General features: G+C 46.8%; 1 protein-coding gene across 2 annotated transcripts; it reads left to right on the top strand.

Annotated features, from left to right (window-relative positions):
- Nucleotides 1–769: 769 nt before the first annotated feature.
- Nucleotides 770–10,778, top strand: HIF1AN (hypoxia inducible factor 1 subunit alpha inhibitor). Of its 2 annotated transcripts, none has more exons than XM_052799517.1 (8): nt 770–982; nt 2,177–2,427; nt 3,695–3,843; nt 5,605–5,750; nt 6,243–6,349; nt 6,742–6,805; nt 7,041–7,151; nt 7,238–7,738. In XM_052799517.1, the coding sequence occupies exons 1-8, from the start codon at nt 806–808 to the stop codon at nt 7,247–7,249; spliced, it is 1,017 nt and encodes a 338-aa protein (XP_052655477.1). In that variant the 5' UTR covers nt 770–805; the 3' UTR covers nt 7,250–7,738. The 2 variants fall into 2 exon arrangements, with proteins under 2 accessions (XP_052655477.1, XP_052655476.1); XM_052799516.1 differs by lacking the exon at nt 7,238–7,738 and adding an exon at nt 8,345–10,778 and having other exon boundaries at nt 771–982.
- The last annotated feature ends 5,186 nt before the right edge of the window (nt 10,779–15,964 follow it).

Here is a 15,964-nt window from a genome sequence, read left to right as displayed (position 1 = left end):
GCCAGAGACTGAAAATTTCTTGAGAGCTGATGCCTAACGTGGCACACATTCTTGGGGAAAGGGCAATCATCGTTCTTGCTGCTTCCAGTTTAAAAGCAAATTGTAGGCTTTGTCTCACGCGATAAAGATACACTAAGAAAAAAAATCAGTAGCTCCGGCCCTAGGCACGCAATTCATACAATCTTGCTACAACGATGTAGTCATGCAATGTCCGTTCGTGATCAAAAGGCGGGTGCTAGTTACGCCGAGCAGTGCTAGGTATTTCTTCTTGTTGCAGGCGTTAATTAAACCCCTAGCTTTCAGGCACAAACACCGCTGTAGGTCTCCCGCAGACGGCCCGAGGACAGCGGGCAGTTCGCTGCTGCCATTGTGGACCCACCCGGCAGCAGAGCAGTTCCCCATTTTGAGCCGCACTCCCGGCCTGGCAGCTCTGGCGGCCTTGAGGGGAAGGGGCCGGCAGCTGAAGGCACGCAGGGTGGCACGGCGCCGAGCACCGGGGGCCACGAAGGCCCGCAGAAGGCTTCACAGACGATCCTTTCCCTTCTCTGTCGTGGGTTTTTTCCCGCGGGTGCTCCCGGCCCCCACGGGTGTCCGACAAGCTCGGAAGGGGCCAAGAGGCAGAGAGCCGCAGAGGCCGCCCGCAACCTCCCCCCGCGCGGGGGCGCTGCTCGCCGCGGCCGCACCCTACTGCCCTCTCCATGGTGCCCCCTCTGCCTCCCGCCTTCCCCTTCGCTTCCGGTGTTGCCATGGGCGGGCAACTTCCGCTTCCGGCTTTCTAGTTCCGGGTTCTCCGGTGGAGGCGGCGATGGCGGCGGCCTCCTCCTCGGCGGCGGCGGCGGGCTGCCGGGAGGGCCCGGCGGTGGCGGCAGCGGCAGGGCCCGGCTGGAGCGACTCCCAGTTCCGTCATTACTCCTTCGAGACGCGGCCCATCCCGCGGCTCAGCCACAGCGACCCCCGCGCCGAGGAGCTCATCGAGAACGAGGTGCGGTGGGCGGCGGCGGCCCGGCCCGGCCCGGCGGCTGCGGCGGGGCCGGGAGGCTTGCGCTTCGCGGCGCGGGGGTTGCCAGCCCTGCTCGTCAGGCCGGGCGGAGCAGGGCCCGCAGAGCGGCTGGCAGAGCGCGGGGCTCTGCCGGGTGCTGGTGCCGTCCCGGGTGCGCTCGTCTCCCCATCCCGGCTCTGTCCCTCCGGGCTGCCGCGCTGCCTGCCGCGGGGCGTCCGCCGAGCCCCCTCCCTGCGCGGACTTGGTTGTTGCCCCTCTCCCGATCCCCTTAGTCGTAGTGGACGTTTCTTTTCGGTGCCCCAGCGTTGAGTTGTGAAATTTGCAGGAAACGTTTGCTTTAAGTGCTTTGTTGTCCGGATGGAAATCGTGGAAATGTTTGTAAATGTGTAAAAATGTGTAAAACCATGGGCACGTGTTCGTTATTTTCTAAGTGAGAGTGACCACAGACATGAAGGTTGCCTTGCAATAACGGCTCTTGTGTTGGTTCTGGACGAGCTCAATCTCGTTTTGGTAAGATTGCTAGCTGTTTCTTTTCCTTTAAAGAAAGCCTGCAAGAAGGGAAGTTGTGTATGCACAGCTTGGAAACACAGCAGCTGTCGTTCTTGTTTAGGTTGCTTACTACTTATAGGTGAGGGGATAGGCAGTGTCCTTTGTCTTCCTTTTGTAGTGGTTCTTTTTTTGGTGTAGAAGAGATGGGGTGATGTCAGTTTTTTGATGGCTGAAGGTTATCTGTGATCCTCTGAGAAAAGAGATGAGTGCTGTCTCTTGTTTCTGGATTCAGAGGTATCTTTCTGTCAGCCTTTACCCCTTCATAGCTGAGGCTGGAGGTGACCAGACAGAATCTACTGCGTCTCCTTGCTACGTGGTAGGACCAAGTTGGCCTAAAACTGTTCCCGGCTAGTGTTTGTCTAACCTCACATGTTAGAGATTAGCTAAGTAGATAGTGGAATCTGTCCCATTGCTACCAGGAGTTTGCTGCAGGAGCAGGCCACCGCTTCCTTGAAACTTCCTATCATGTTTTGCTTGTTTTTCTCTCTAGACTAAGGCACCTGATTACTCTAAATGCCTTTTCCAATTCCCCATTTTCAAAAAGAGGTTGTGTGGTTGCAATAATGAATGTGATCGTTCTCAAGTTCAAGAGGTCCTTGAATCAATAAAGTTCCTGTTTTCCTCTAGGAGCCTGTGGTGCTGACAGATACGAATCTGGTTTATCCTGCTCTGAAATGGGACCTGGACTACCTCCAGGAAAACATTGGCAATGGGGACTTCTCAGTGTATAGTGCCAGCACACACAAGTTTTTGTACTACGATGAGAAAAAGATGGCCAATTTTAAGAACTTCAAACCCAAGTCGAGCAGGGAAGAGATGAAGTTTGCTGAGTTTGTGGATAGACTCAAAGAAATACAACAAAAAGGGAGTGCTGAGAGGTAAGTGATCTGTGGAGGTTTTTCCATTTCTGCAGGGCTAAGTAGGGGGTAAGTTTCTCATCAATGAGTGTTGATGACTAAAACCTCTCAAACTTTTCACTTTTTTTACAGCCCTGCTTTTCCTGCAGGGCTGCTAGTTGACAGCAGCCTTGTTACCTGATTAAAAAAGTCATACCATTAGTTAATCAAACTGTTCACATTGTCTGCAGAGATTTATTTATTTATTTTCTTCTCTGTCCGAGGCAGTGTTTGGATAGAGAAAGCCTTAAGCTCCACTTTCTTTTGGTGGACTATGGTATTGGTAGAGGAGCTTAGTTATGAAAAGGTGCAGGCTATGGCACTCAGCCTTTTTTACAGAATACCGAGGCAGCTGGTGCTAACCTTCTTTCAGAAAGATGAAAAAAGATTGCATATGTGCTGTATATTTGTTGGTAGCGATGGCCTACACCACTAACAGCTGTAAGTTACCGAGAGGAGCTTTACGTTTATATGGAATATAACTGTTAGCAACTGTTCTTAAACCCTTAGTTAATTTTATCAGTCACCAGCCCTCTGAAAGGACTTACAGATGCTTAATTGTGTCTTAATTGGAAGCAACTCTGTGTCTGTGTCCACTTGTTGTCTGTGCCTTTCTCTTCTTTCTCAGCTTTGGGTGTGCTTTTTCCCAGAGTGAAGGCAGTCCTTGAGCTTAAAAATGCATTTTTATTCTAGCATTGTAGACAGTAGTCTGTAATACTGCAGTTGTTAATACAGATGTTTGATTCCTCTGATCCTCTATGTCTAAATGTAAGTGTGGCTCTAAAGTAACTTGATACTGAAACATGCTGGGTTTTCTGAGCCCTTTTTTGCCCTCATGCACTTTTACTAGACGAGGTAATTACTATCGCAGTTAAGTTAGAGTGGTGCCATCTATCTGGGGATTATTCATGAATGCATTTGATATTTGATAGTGGCCAGTCTGTTTAGAGTTTCCTCCTCCTGCACTGTGAGGGGGTTGTTCTTGCTCTAAAATTCACTTTTTCCCTTGTGATTGTTCAAGCAGAAGTGAGTTCTGTTCCTTTCTGTACCAGGAAGTCTTTCAGCAAAGTTTGGGGACTTTTTGAAACTGTTTCCTTCCATGGTTATTTATGGTGTATGGTGACAGAGCAGAATGTTTAGGAGTTATGTATCTTTGTTTTGAAATCTTTCTGAAGGGATGCAGAGATATGTCTTTATGTTCATGACAAAGCTGAATACTTGATTTCTGCTTGTCTGTGGGAATATGCAGGCTATATCTGCAGCAAACCCTGAATGACACAGTTGGAAGGAAGATTGTGGTGGATTTCCTTGGCTTCAACTGGAACTGGATTAACAAGCAGCAAGGGAAACGTGGCTGGGGTCAATTGACTTCTAACTTGCTTCTTATTGGCATGGAAGGTAAGCAATTTCCTCTGATTGGAGGAGAAGGGGAAAAGATTTGGTCAGCAGTTCTGTATTTCAGTTCCAGAAGGTCTTTCAAATGGATTTTCCACTAGTTTCTAAGTGTTCCCTCAGAGCAGGCAGTTTAAAGCTTTGGGTTGGGGGGGGGGCCTGTTGTCACAACTTAACTTGGGTTATAGAGAGGAAACAACCAAAGGAATAGCTTGTATCTCCCCAGGGACATACTGTGAATGCCTGGATGTAATCTGCTCATGGAAAGGCTCTGTGTGGTGCTGGTAGGGCTGTGTTTTCAGTAATTGCTAATCATATTCTGAGACCTATTTATTGTTTGAATGCTTCAGATGCTGTAGATTTAAAATGCTCAGAGTCTTCAAATTTAAAATGCAAAAGGGTTTGCAAGTTGAGCGAAGCTTGTGTTCTGGGCTTTTCTTAGCATGTCCAATGTCTACCCAGGAGGAAATGTTGATTATTCTGTGAAGCATTTGTTCTTATTTGAGCTGGTACACTGTGGGGAGGAATTCTCTTTCAGTTAGGAGCTGAATTTCTTCTTGGGGAGGTTGGAGGGCATTGGAGAACTTGAAGATGGATAAATCCTAAAAATATCTGGATAGAGTGGAATTCCAAATCCATGTGGAGACTGACTCATAGGCAGGCACCTTAGAAGACAGAGGTACTACTACGCTGTTGACACGGAGAGCATTCTAGTAGAAACTAATCTCAATAACTGGGCAAGGAACGTACACAGTTTTGTGAAGTGGGATGGCCTATAATCAATGTGGCCATCACATCCAATTATAATTGTCCAATTATAATTACTTGGCAATTCATAGCTGTTCAGTTCTGACAGCAGATGTTTTTTCTCCTTTGCAACAAGTCATGCTCAACTTACAGTAGTTTGTCTTTGCCACGTGTTTTACTAGCTGAGAGAAGAGAACTTCACATAAAAGCACTGCACCAACACTTCCCTACAGGTCATAATATGATCACTAAAATCCTATTATCAACAGGTTATGCACAAGAACCAAGGAATTGTCTTGAACCAGTGTTCAAGGAGCATCTTTACAGGAGCATGTGATTGTATGATCTATTTGATGAAGTTACGGGCTTAACTGTTATCTTAATTCTCTTTAGTGAAAATACATATAAAGAACAAGCTGAAAGAGTAATATCTGAATTGGCAAACACCCTGAAAAATATAGTTGTGAGGGGTAAAAAATGTCCTGCTGTATTTAAAGATTTGATTAAATTTAAGACCTAGTGGCAATAGTCAAGCTTCAGAACTGTTAATCAGACTGAGGAGGTGCTATTGGGACACCCAATGACAAAGGGATTTGTTTACTTGTTCTCTTGCAAAACTACTAGGAGTTTTTTCAAAATCAGACTGTTAAACTCCTTTTCTCTAGACTAATAATTTTTGAAAGTCCATTCCACAACTTGTCATCTAAAGAGAGTGCTTTATGAAAAAGCTTCCTGTCAACACTCACCATCTGCTGTGAAACAAGCTGGAAATCCTAATCCTGTAGAGCATAAGTTGCTGAATATGGATTTAGAATGGAAATTAAGTGGAGTAGCAACTGCTCAATAAAGGCAGACTGATAATAGTGATCAGTTTGTAATGTTCCTGTGGTCATTTTCCTTGTTTAGTTTTCTAAATATGTGAGAGTGTATTTACTGTCTTTAGCAAGGAATACAACTTGCTTCCATCTTTCATACCTGTACTGAGAGTGTCTTGTTTATCATCTTTTTCTCTCTGTGTAGGGAATGTGACACCAGCTCATTATGATGAGCAGCAGAACTTCTTCGCTCAGATTAAGGGTTACAAGAGGTGTATCCTGTTCCCTCCTGATCAGTTTGAATGCCTCTACCCTTATCCTGTGCACCATCCATGTGACAGGCAGAGCCAGGTGAGAGTAGCAGATCTGTTCTCTGCCCTGTGCCAAAAAGGGGCATTTGTGAAGATGCTAGGTGGGAGGAAGCTACACTGGAAGGAAAGCTGCATACCACTTGCTGAGCTTTTGCAAAACCTGTGTTCAGATCTGTTAACTGGTGAATACGTTAAGAATAGATGGAAGGACTAGTGATGTTTTTGTTTGTGTCTGGTCCTGACTTGCAAGTGCTAGGGCTATAAACATCCCCTTACTGATAGCACAACTGGGCTGCAGTTGCTGCCTTCTCTGTTCTGTTTCATTGGTCACTTGGTCAAACACAGATTTGCTTAGAGATAAATTGCAGGACTCCTGTCTAAGTTGGTGGTACTTTGGGGGTACTGCAGGACCTCACAATGGGAATGCAGAAGCCATATAAGGAAGATCAGGATGATTTGATACTGGGAGCCAGTAATGAGGACTTTCATTGCAGGAAGCTCTTCTGATTTTCTTAATGTTTTCTTCTGTTAGGTGGACTTTGACAATCCTGACTATGAGAAGTTTCCAAACTTCCAGAGCGTGGTTGGCTATGAGACGGTGGTGGGTCCGGGGGATGTGCTATACATACCTATGTACTGGTAAGAAGGATGGTGGGACTGCACAGTGACCAGCAAACAGTGATTTAAAAGGCGTTCTGCTTGAAGTGTTGGGTTGGCTCTTAAAAGACTTTTGTTTTGACTTCTCCAGCAAGTATGATATCTTCTGTGATATCTTGGGCCAGTCTGCTTCTACTTCCTGTCTGTTGGATGGGAGTGGTAATTCTCCCTGATGCTGCGTTATTGTGCAAGTACTCCACTAAAGTGTGTGAGATCTGTATTTAAATAAGGGGAGTTTTCCTGAAGTTCTGAGGTCTTGATGATGGAGGTATAGGTCAAGGCTTGTCTAGTGCTGTCTGAACTCATCCATCCAAAGTATTTCACTGTAAGCTACAGCAATAGTTTATTTTCTTTTTTGTGTGGTTTCCATGCAGGTGGCACCACATTGAGTCTCTCCTGAATGGGGGTATTACCATCACTGTGAACTTCTGGTACAAGGTGAGTACAAGCACCTTCCTGTACAGCTTGGATAGGTCTATCCCAGAGGATTTTTTCAAGTAGAGATGTTTTGGCACATGTCAATATGAGAACTTCATTGCACCAAATCCTTTGCTTTAAAGCTGAAAGCTACTTTCTCCCTTTAGAGTGGTGTGTGAAGAACTGGGTGGCTGGGAGAAGGTGGAATAATCTGCCAATTCAGGAAGCATGCAATGAGCTATTTTTGATATTTCAGGGTGCCCCAACCCCAAAGAGAATTGAATATCCATTAAAGGCTCATCAGAAAGTGGCGATAATGAGGAACATTGAGAAGATGTTGGGAGAAGCCTTAGGAAATCCACAAGAGGTACAAAAAAGAATCATATAGTCACTGCTGTTGAAATCATTGTGGCTTAATGCAAAACTCGAGATGCCAACTATTTGGCTCTGCAGGTGTCACAGTGAGGGTAGAGGAAAGCAGGGTTGCTCTGTTGCTGTGAATGGTTCTTCCCGCAGTCTTCAGAAGGTCCTTTGGCTACAAAAAGGCAAGCTCTTTAAATTATAATTCTGGAGAGGACCACTACAAACAATGGAGTAATTGTTCTTGTATGTGGGGGAAGGTGTACTTTGGTTTTGGGCACTGCCAGGAAGGTGTTGCTCCCAAACTCCCTGTAGCCTTCAGTGCAGCAATGATACCAAGTATTTGCCAAAAAAATGAAACTGTTTTACCTGTTGAATCCAAATCTCTTAAATAAGAGAAATCTCTTCTAGTAAGTCATGCACTTTCCCCTTAACGCAGGTCTTGGTCATCTCTGAATTCTTTGCAGTTTTAACCAACTGGTATTTCAAAAAACAGATTGAAGTACTAAGAGTATGCTTTTGAAGATCTCTTGCTGATCTGAAATTGGAAATACTGGATGTGAATAAAAATGTTTTCATGGTCTGTAACCCTTACCACTGTGCAAGAACTCCTCTTTAGCGCACTCATGCCTCTCCCCTGAGATTATTTTACTGCCATAGCATGCTGAACTTCCCTCAGTGATCAGGCAATGCTGAGAAATGGGGAGTGGTCTTGACTGAAAACAAAACCTTAGCAAAATTGTCAGTCCTAGCCTTCCTTCCAAGTGACCCTAAGGACCAGAGAGGATTCAATGAGTTCTGAGGATTCAATGAGAATGTTCCTTCTCTGCCCTGCAAAAAGCAACCCCTGATGACTATTAGCTCCTTTTAATGGCAGCTCCTGAGAAATCACAAATCTAGGGTGAAAAAGTTCAAAAAATACTATGGATGCAATGTTTTGGTGACAACTGAAGTTGGGTGTTGGCAGAGAACCTTGCAATTTTGGTAGGGTATTTGAGGATGTGGTCAAGGATGCCCCAGTGGTTTATCTAGAAAATACTTTGAAACTGATTCGGTCTACCTTAGGCTCAGTTTGTGTGCTGAGATCCTCTGCCCCGGGCTGCTCAGCTTATAAAGTGTTGTGATGCGGCGGGAGCAGGCTCTGCAGCTGCCATTTCTCTGTAACTGTCCCAGCTAACAATCTGTTTCTGCTTTGAACAGGTGGGTCCCTTGTTGAATATGATGATTAAGGGACGGTATGACTAATGCCTGGCTGCCTGGGTGACTGATGTTGGAGCTGCTTTGTTCACAAGCAATGGAAGATACTGAGCGCTAGTATTGCACGCAGCACTTAAGAGACTGATGGGTTTCCTGGCCCATCCCTGCCCCACTACAATAAAGGGGGCTACTGGAACTGCAAAACCGTTAGTACCCCATTCATCCTCCACTCTCATCTAACTGAACCTCCCAAGAAAGAGTCTGCACTTATTGGAAGCTGGATTCATGTTCACTAACTTGTTTTTTCTCCCTCTGCCCTGTTTGCCACAACAAGGAGCATGGCTTCTGGCACTTGGATGTGTCGCTTCAGGATTTTCAGGCATTTGAAGAAGAGCTTGGAGGAGAACCAGGAGTGATCTTGTTTCCTCAGCCTCATGGGGTTTGGGCCTCCTGGCTGGGTTTATGTGTTGGTGCCTGCGGTGGATATAAGATGGGAAATGGTAGGTCTCATGGTCCTCTGTTGTTAGGGGACCTGTCCATGCTCAACTCTGGCACCTTTTTGTATAACAAACAACTATGTGAGATGGCCTGTGTGTGATAAGCAACTGGACAAATGATTCAATTTCTTCAACTTAAGACATACATGCTTTGGACTTAGTACAGGGTAGAGATCAGAGTGAATTCATCTAGTGTGTGAGCGCCAAATCCTGTGCTCTCCAAATAACATCTGTGTTGTAGGAGTGTAGATAAACCTCCTTTGTGACAGCTTTCTCTGGTGAGTGAAGGCTTCTCTCCTGCTCTTCTGAAGCTGCAGTGGGATTAAAAGGGGATGTAGCGTTATGAAGGGAGATGCGTAAATGCCAGGGCACTCTCCAAGTCTTGAATGATTAAGCCACATTTTTAAATAAAATTCCCCAGGGGTGCTGAGCTAGACTGTCAAAACGCAGTGTCAGATGGGTACAGAGGCTCTCTTCTCCCCACCAGGGCTGCTGGCTCCTCGGACTAACACGGGAAAGAAAGTGCCCTTTTTACTGAAACTGCAAGAACTCAAGTATGTGTGGCTGCGCACAGGTGCGCATGTTTGTGTGATGTTGTGTGGCTCCTGTCCATCAGTTAAATCCATGCCAGTGTGTGGTTCCCTTCTTTGTACAGTCATGTGAAAGAGGTCAGGGCTTTCTGTTTAAATGTGGTTAAGTTTATATTGATCCTTGTATTCTGGGACTTGACATGGCAGGCTGGGAAGTGACAAGACCAGGGCACAGGAAGCATACAAGCCTCTATTTAAGAGTCCTCAGCAATCACCCTGAAAAATCATTTTGCTTTCTTCCTCCTCTTCCATGCAAAAGCCTTAGGCTTATATGGAGGCTGGCTTTTTATTCCCTGAGGTGTGCTGCACTGCTGTCCCTGGTTTGGGGTGTGGTGCAAAGGTCTTGTATATTTGATGCGGTTGTAATGGGCCCCAAGAGCTAGAGGTGTGAGAAGCTGTTCATAGCCCGTATATCTCATCCCAGAGAATAGTGGGGAATTTGTTCTGTTGAGACTTCCAGTGTTTTCCCTGTTGTTCTTTGGGGCTTGTTCTGACATGGGATTCTGACAAAAGTGTTGAGAACATGCTGCTCAAGAAGCACTCCATCTTTGGCCTTGGGTCCCATCTTTTGCTGGGACAGCTCCTGCACCACTTGCAGTGAGCTGGTCTTGCACAAAGGTGAAAGGCTTCTCAAACAGGAGGTCCCAGGGGCTAGGTTTCTGGCTGCTTTACAGGTCAGAACAAATGAAGTGTAATTGGCAGCTGCAGGGTCCTTGTTTAAGAAATACGTTTGTGTCACTGAGTAGTCTGACTGCCACATTACTTGTTGCAGACTCTCCAGAGCTGTGGTTAGATCCAGACGAAGGTCACTCAGCTGGATACTTATCAATGCTCAGCATTTGGGCAGGTGGGGAAGAAGGCTAAGCTGCTGACTCTGGCCAAAAGCAAGGCCTTCCCAGGAATCCTGGGCACGTGCCCTTGGTTGAAAGATGCTCAAATGTAATCCCATCTCTGTGCTATTTATTCAGTACATGGTAGTATCCAGTACTACTTGTTAGACACCATCAACTCCTGAAGCTCAGGGTGTGAGTTCATATCCCATGTGGAGAGAGAATGGTACTTAGAGAAGTTTAGGATCCTTTTTTTTCTTTATTTGCCAAAGGTCTAACTTTTAAAGTGTCTGAACAGGTTTTGCTGCACTTGACTTCGTGAAAGCTCATTTACAATGCACTGATGGACTGACTCCCCCCCCTTCCCTTTTCACCTTGTGCTTTCAATGCCCCTTGCCATGGTATTGGGAAGCTGTGTGTGTTCTCTGCTAGGGGTGTGTGTGCAGGGGGTGGGGTGTGACAAACACACGGTACCTTCTGAAGTGTAGTTCTTAAATACAACCAATGTTGAACAACAGAACTGTGTGGCTTTTGTTTTGTGAGCTGCTGTGTAGGAGAGCTGTATAAGGAGATGTGCATATAAAGCTACCTTTAAGTCTTTCTAGTAACTCCACTTGTGTTCTTCACTGGTGAAAGCTGCTGGTCTCCAGAACTGCCTTCAAAACAGCAATACCAACTGCATTACTGTGTGTCTTCACAACTTTCCCCATCCTACTTCCATAAGCCTGAAAGGAAGGCTGGGAATAAGATGGTATCCTTGAATCCGGTCAACAGCAAGTGTTGGTGGGGAGGGAAGAAATTCCCCTCCCTGCTGACCTGAATGGTGTCACCATGCTCTGGTCACTGACAGGATGTTGGAGCAAACTACACTGTCAGGTCTAATGAGTTCTATCGGTTGCTTATCCTTCGGGATATCTTGTCCTCCATCTGGTCCTTTATCCAGTTCATACATTGGTCAAGGAGATTTTGGGGGGAGGCTCCCTCTGTGTATCTGTGCTGTATGTTAGCAGCCTTGGTGGTGGAGTCCTCTCTACCTAATAAAGACACAGGTTATTTTATGGTAATATTAACTCTACAGCAATCTTGGCATCTAACCATCAGTGAAATGTTGGCTAAATCTGAAGAAATTTCTAATGTGTAGTGAAATGGGGAAGCGTTGAATAGAGATTAGGGATGTTGGGGCTGGTGAGGGGAAGAAGGACAGCGGTGTGAGCCTGGGGTACCACAATTGGCATTCTCTCCTCATGCCCTTAGGGGACAGGGTAAATGTGGAGGGAGTAGGAAAGACAAGTGGATAAAGTCTTCTCTGACCATGGGTGTTCACCCTTCCCTGCTGTACCTGGTGGGATCATCATCACTGAACACATACTTGCTTCTGTTCCACTGAACTTAGTGGTCTGTTACATCTGATCCTGTAGGCTTTCTGTTGTGCACATGCCTCTTGAGTAACGTGCACGGCTGGCACCACAAAACTCGGAAATGTCTCAGGTTGTGCAGAGAAGCAGAGGAAACTGAGGGATGAGAACTGTGTCATTTGAAAACCCGATCAGACTCCCAAGATTTTTCACTTTTAGGCTTTTTCTTGTTTGCTTTTATTACCTTAGGTCATATAATACCTTTCTTCTCTTTTGTATCCCCCAGTTCCCTGTTCCTTGAAAAGTGGGATTTTTCTAAGGAGAAGTGATCTTTCTCTTGCTGCTTGTGGATCATGGCTGCAGGATCTTTCCCATGGAAAGAGAAGAGCATGAGACAGATACTTAGTGATCAGAGTCAGGCTCAGCTGAGTGATCACCCAGGAAATTTGCAGTGATAAAGCAGGTCCAAGCTGAAGCCAGTGGGTCAGGATCAGGGCCAGGGTTGAGGGGGTATGAGACATAGCTGCAGTGCAGGGGCAATCTAACATAGGTGGGGGTGAAGGGGGAGACCCTCAGCATCAAAGCAGCTCTTGAGGGAAAGAGGGGCAGGCCTGGGCTGAGACTGCTGCTTCTTTTCTTTGCAGCAGTTCTTAACAGTGAACAAGTTGACCTTGAACACAGCCAACTGCTCTTTGAAGTCCTAGAATGGGGATGGTGCACTCAGGGTCTTGGCTGTCTTTTGGCAGGCCTCTGTTGATGCATGGTCAACCCATGCTGCTGTCGCAGCCCTGGAAGCAGAGCAGCAACTGCAATGGGATACTGCCTTTGCACATGTGTTTTTTCAAAGCCCTTTTCTCTAAGCCTCCCTTCTGCCACGTGTGTGTGAGAAGCTTCCTTGCATTCTGGTTTATGGTCTTCATCTTCTGTTCCTGTTTTGGAGACAGCGCCTCTCCCATCAATGTCCTGGAAAGTCCTGAAGTCATCATCTTCCCTGGGCACTTCTCTGCATTGGCACTGCCTAGAAGGAAAGGGAAAGAGATGCTGTTACTGTGACAAACACATGCAAAGTAAGTTCTAATTACTGCCTTGCAAAGTCAAATATTTGTTGCGAGCAGAGGACTAATTGTGGGGGGAGGGAGCGGAAGTCGAGGCTCTTGGAGTGTAAGTGGAACAGATGCCTGGACGCCTTGGGGAAACGCAGCTTTCCTCTACAAATCAGAGCTTTAAATTACAAGGCTTTTACCAACGAGAACAGTTGTGGGAAGTCGTCTGCTCTCATTTGCGTAATGGCTTCTGTCACTGGTGATTAGACACAGGATGAAGGAAAAGAAATTTGACAATTAGGAATGAGCGATCATTAATCAGAATCTTTGTTAGAAGGAGGGAAGGGGGGGAGAATATCCCACAAACAATGGAGGCAGCCACTAGAGCCACAGTGAAGTCCATGAGGTACATAACTCTGAGTGCTACTGTTGCTCTACAGAGCCCCCGCCGCCTAGGTATGGAGCAGCAGCAAGGGTCTTGGCTGGGTTGGAAAGCTTGTGGAGGAAGGCAGCTAGGTGAAATCCTTCCCGTGCTGTTCAGTGATTCTCAGCAACCTGCTTAGTAAGGGAGGGAGCACATCTTTGAACCCTCTCATTGCCCCATCAACACCTTGCGCTTCCTTCTCAGTGCCTGGCCGCAAACTGCCAGCAAAAACCATGGAAACAACTTAAAATTTTTGCGGTCTCCTTTCCCCACACCTTGCATGCAGCCTTGCAGTTTCTGGTGCAGAGGAGAGCAGGCATGGGCATTGACTGGCATGCAGAAAGATTAGGATGAGCAATGTGAAAGCAGTTCCAGGCTCTTTTCCCGATAATGTCATTTCCTACAAGAGCAAGGGGGAACCTGATGGCCTGCATGACAGGTAAAGAAAAGAAGGCAGTTGTTACTTCTCTATGTCTGTCGTTTGCTGGCTTAGCTCATCATCCAGCCATGCACAATCCAGTGTACGCATTTGTTTGCATTTTGTGGGTTTTGATCAAATTGTCAGTACACATGAGATGTTACCTGGTTTTCCTACAGCTGTCATTCAAAGTCTTGTCAGGTTAATGTTTTGGTATAATTTACATGAAGAGGCACTGCCTATGATTAGATCAACAGCCATAACTTGGGGGGGGAATGACAGACCATTTGTGGGGTGTATAATGCTGGTGGGTTCATCTCAAAACTTAAGCTTACTGGATACGTTGATTTCAGTGACAATTCCTGTCTTTGCAAGGCTGGGTCATTCACTTGAGGCAGAGGTCTCCGTCAGGGTGATTATTCTTTCTGTGACTGGAAATCAAAGTGGATACCTCCAAAGCGGATAGCTGAAGCCATGTTGCCTTGTTCCCAGCTGGCTCTGAGCTCAGACAAATGATAGCAGCTTGTATTTTCAGCCTCTTCCCATGGCTAGTGTTATTCACCACAGGAACTCAAAATGAAAGAGAAAACAGTGGATCTCAGGACAGGATCTAACAGGGCTTTTCATCCAGTGCTCATCATGAGAGAATTCAGGAGAATCATTGGTCACATTGCTCAGGGTGGGGAGATGTGTCAGGTAGTGACTTTTATCCCCTCTTAAACACGTGGGGGGAGGGCTGCTGCTTATTCACAGCAACATTTTAAACGTGTTTACATTTGGAGGAGTGCACCTCATGCTTTCTGTGGACGGTAAGGCAGCTTGTGATGTTGTGGGGTTGCTGTCAGAATTCACTTCACAAACTTGCAGTAAGCCCTGAGGAAGTCCAGACTTTGACAGGGCAGGGTATTGCCCTTGCTGTAGGAAATGTTACTGTGCTGGATGGCAGGAGCCACAGGTGCGACTTTCATCTCAGAGTTTCAGTTGTGGTTTTTTCCTGAATAGTCAGGATTCGCCACCAAGTGCCTTTACAGGGAGGACCTTTGGATGTGACCTGAAACCCCTTGGGAAGCCAGGAAGGGAGGAGAGTGTATGCTATTCTGTGCGTAGGTAATCTGTGTTATGAGATCTGCTGCATGCCCTGGTGCTCCCTGAGCTGCTTACGCACTGCTGGCCTCATGCAGTGAGCTGTGTGAGGGCTCTGGCTGAGCTGAAAGCAGCTAAAGGGGTGAGGTCAAATCATTTGCTTCTATAAAAGGACAGTACCCTTGCCCACAGAGTGGGCACATAGGGTTATAACAGCATCCAAGGGGGTAGTTTCTTTGGGAGAGCCTAATACCACTGGCGATGGACTGATTCTGCTCCAAGTTCCTCTGCCAGGACCTCTGACAGTCTCAGAAGCTGTTCCTATCCAGCTGTGTTTCGCTGGGGTAGAATGCTTCTGGCAGCAAAGAATTACTGGTGCTGATGGGTATTTATGTCAAATGCCAGCCACTACAGGCTGTGGAGCTGGAGGGTGTGGGGTGGTAGGGCCTTGCTTGGCATTTGAGGTAATAAGCTTTTGGTCTGTTAGATCACATGAACTGCAGAGATTGGTAGAGCTGGGGAGTCGCAGAGCCATGTTACTTGGGCTGTCAGGTCCGACACCAGTCTGGCAGGGCAGACCTTGGTGCTCTTTGAGCCTGTGTTTGGGGGTGGTGCAAACCTGGGGTGTGAGCAGGGATGGGAATCTCCAAGTGGAGTTTGGGGCTCTGATGGATCCATTCATCTACCACCGGTTCACTCCAAGCACAGCCTGAGGCCCCTTGCTTCCACCTCCTCCCCAGCGCAGAGGCAATCCTGCGTCTCCTGCTTTTGCTGTTTGTTTATAGCTCTCCCCATCCCATCTGTCTTTCTTTCCTCCTTCCTCCCCGTCCTTTTCCCTCCCTCTCCCTCCTCCCCCTCATTCCCTGTAAGCGATTAATCATTTTGACAGGCTTGGCGATGGCCTTTATTTCCTTGAGGCGGCCAAGAAATGTCTGTGAGCACCTTCTCTGACACCCCTCGTGTTCTCTCGCCAATCAGATCAGCCACTTCGCTTGGAGTGACACCACCAGAAATGCAGGGAAGGGAGCAGGGGGGGAAACTCCAGCAGAGCCAGCTGGGAAATGGGCAGTGGGGCAGCATCCAGTTGGGGTGTCATGTGGGCCCCCATTATCTATGATGAATATGTCATTTCACTATAGCTTGAATGTGTCATACTTTGCTCCCTCCCTCTCCCCAGGCTCCCCTTCAAATCTTGGTTTCAGTGCAAAGGCAGTTGGGAAGAAATCAGGCTGCTCAGAAAAATAACAGCCTCCAACTGAGTGGCTGGAGGGAAAAGCTGTCGGAGAAGAAAGAAGAGCAGGCTGGGATCATCAAGGGAAAAAGAATGGGGATGATTTTGCAGATGGATGTGGAAGCCTTCCTGAGAAACTCCCCTTTGCCTTA

The sequence above is a fragment of the Harpia harpyja genome, chromosome 10, assembly GCF_026419915.1.
Source record: "Harpia harpyja isolate bHarHar1 chromosome 10, bHarHar1 primary haplotype, whole genome shotgun sequence".
Classification (NCBI taxonomy): domain Eukaryota; kingdom Metazoa; phylum Chordata; class Aves; order Accipitriformes; family Accipitridae; genus Harpia; species Harpia harpyja.
This window is presented reverse-complemented; position numbering and strand designations above follow the sequence as displayed.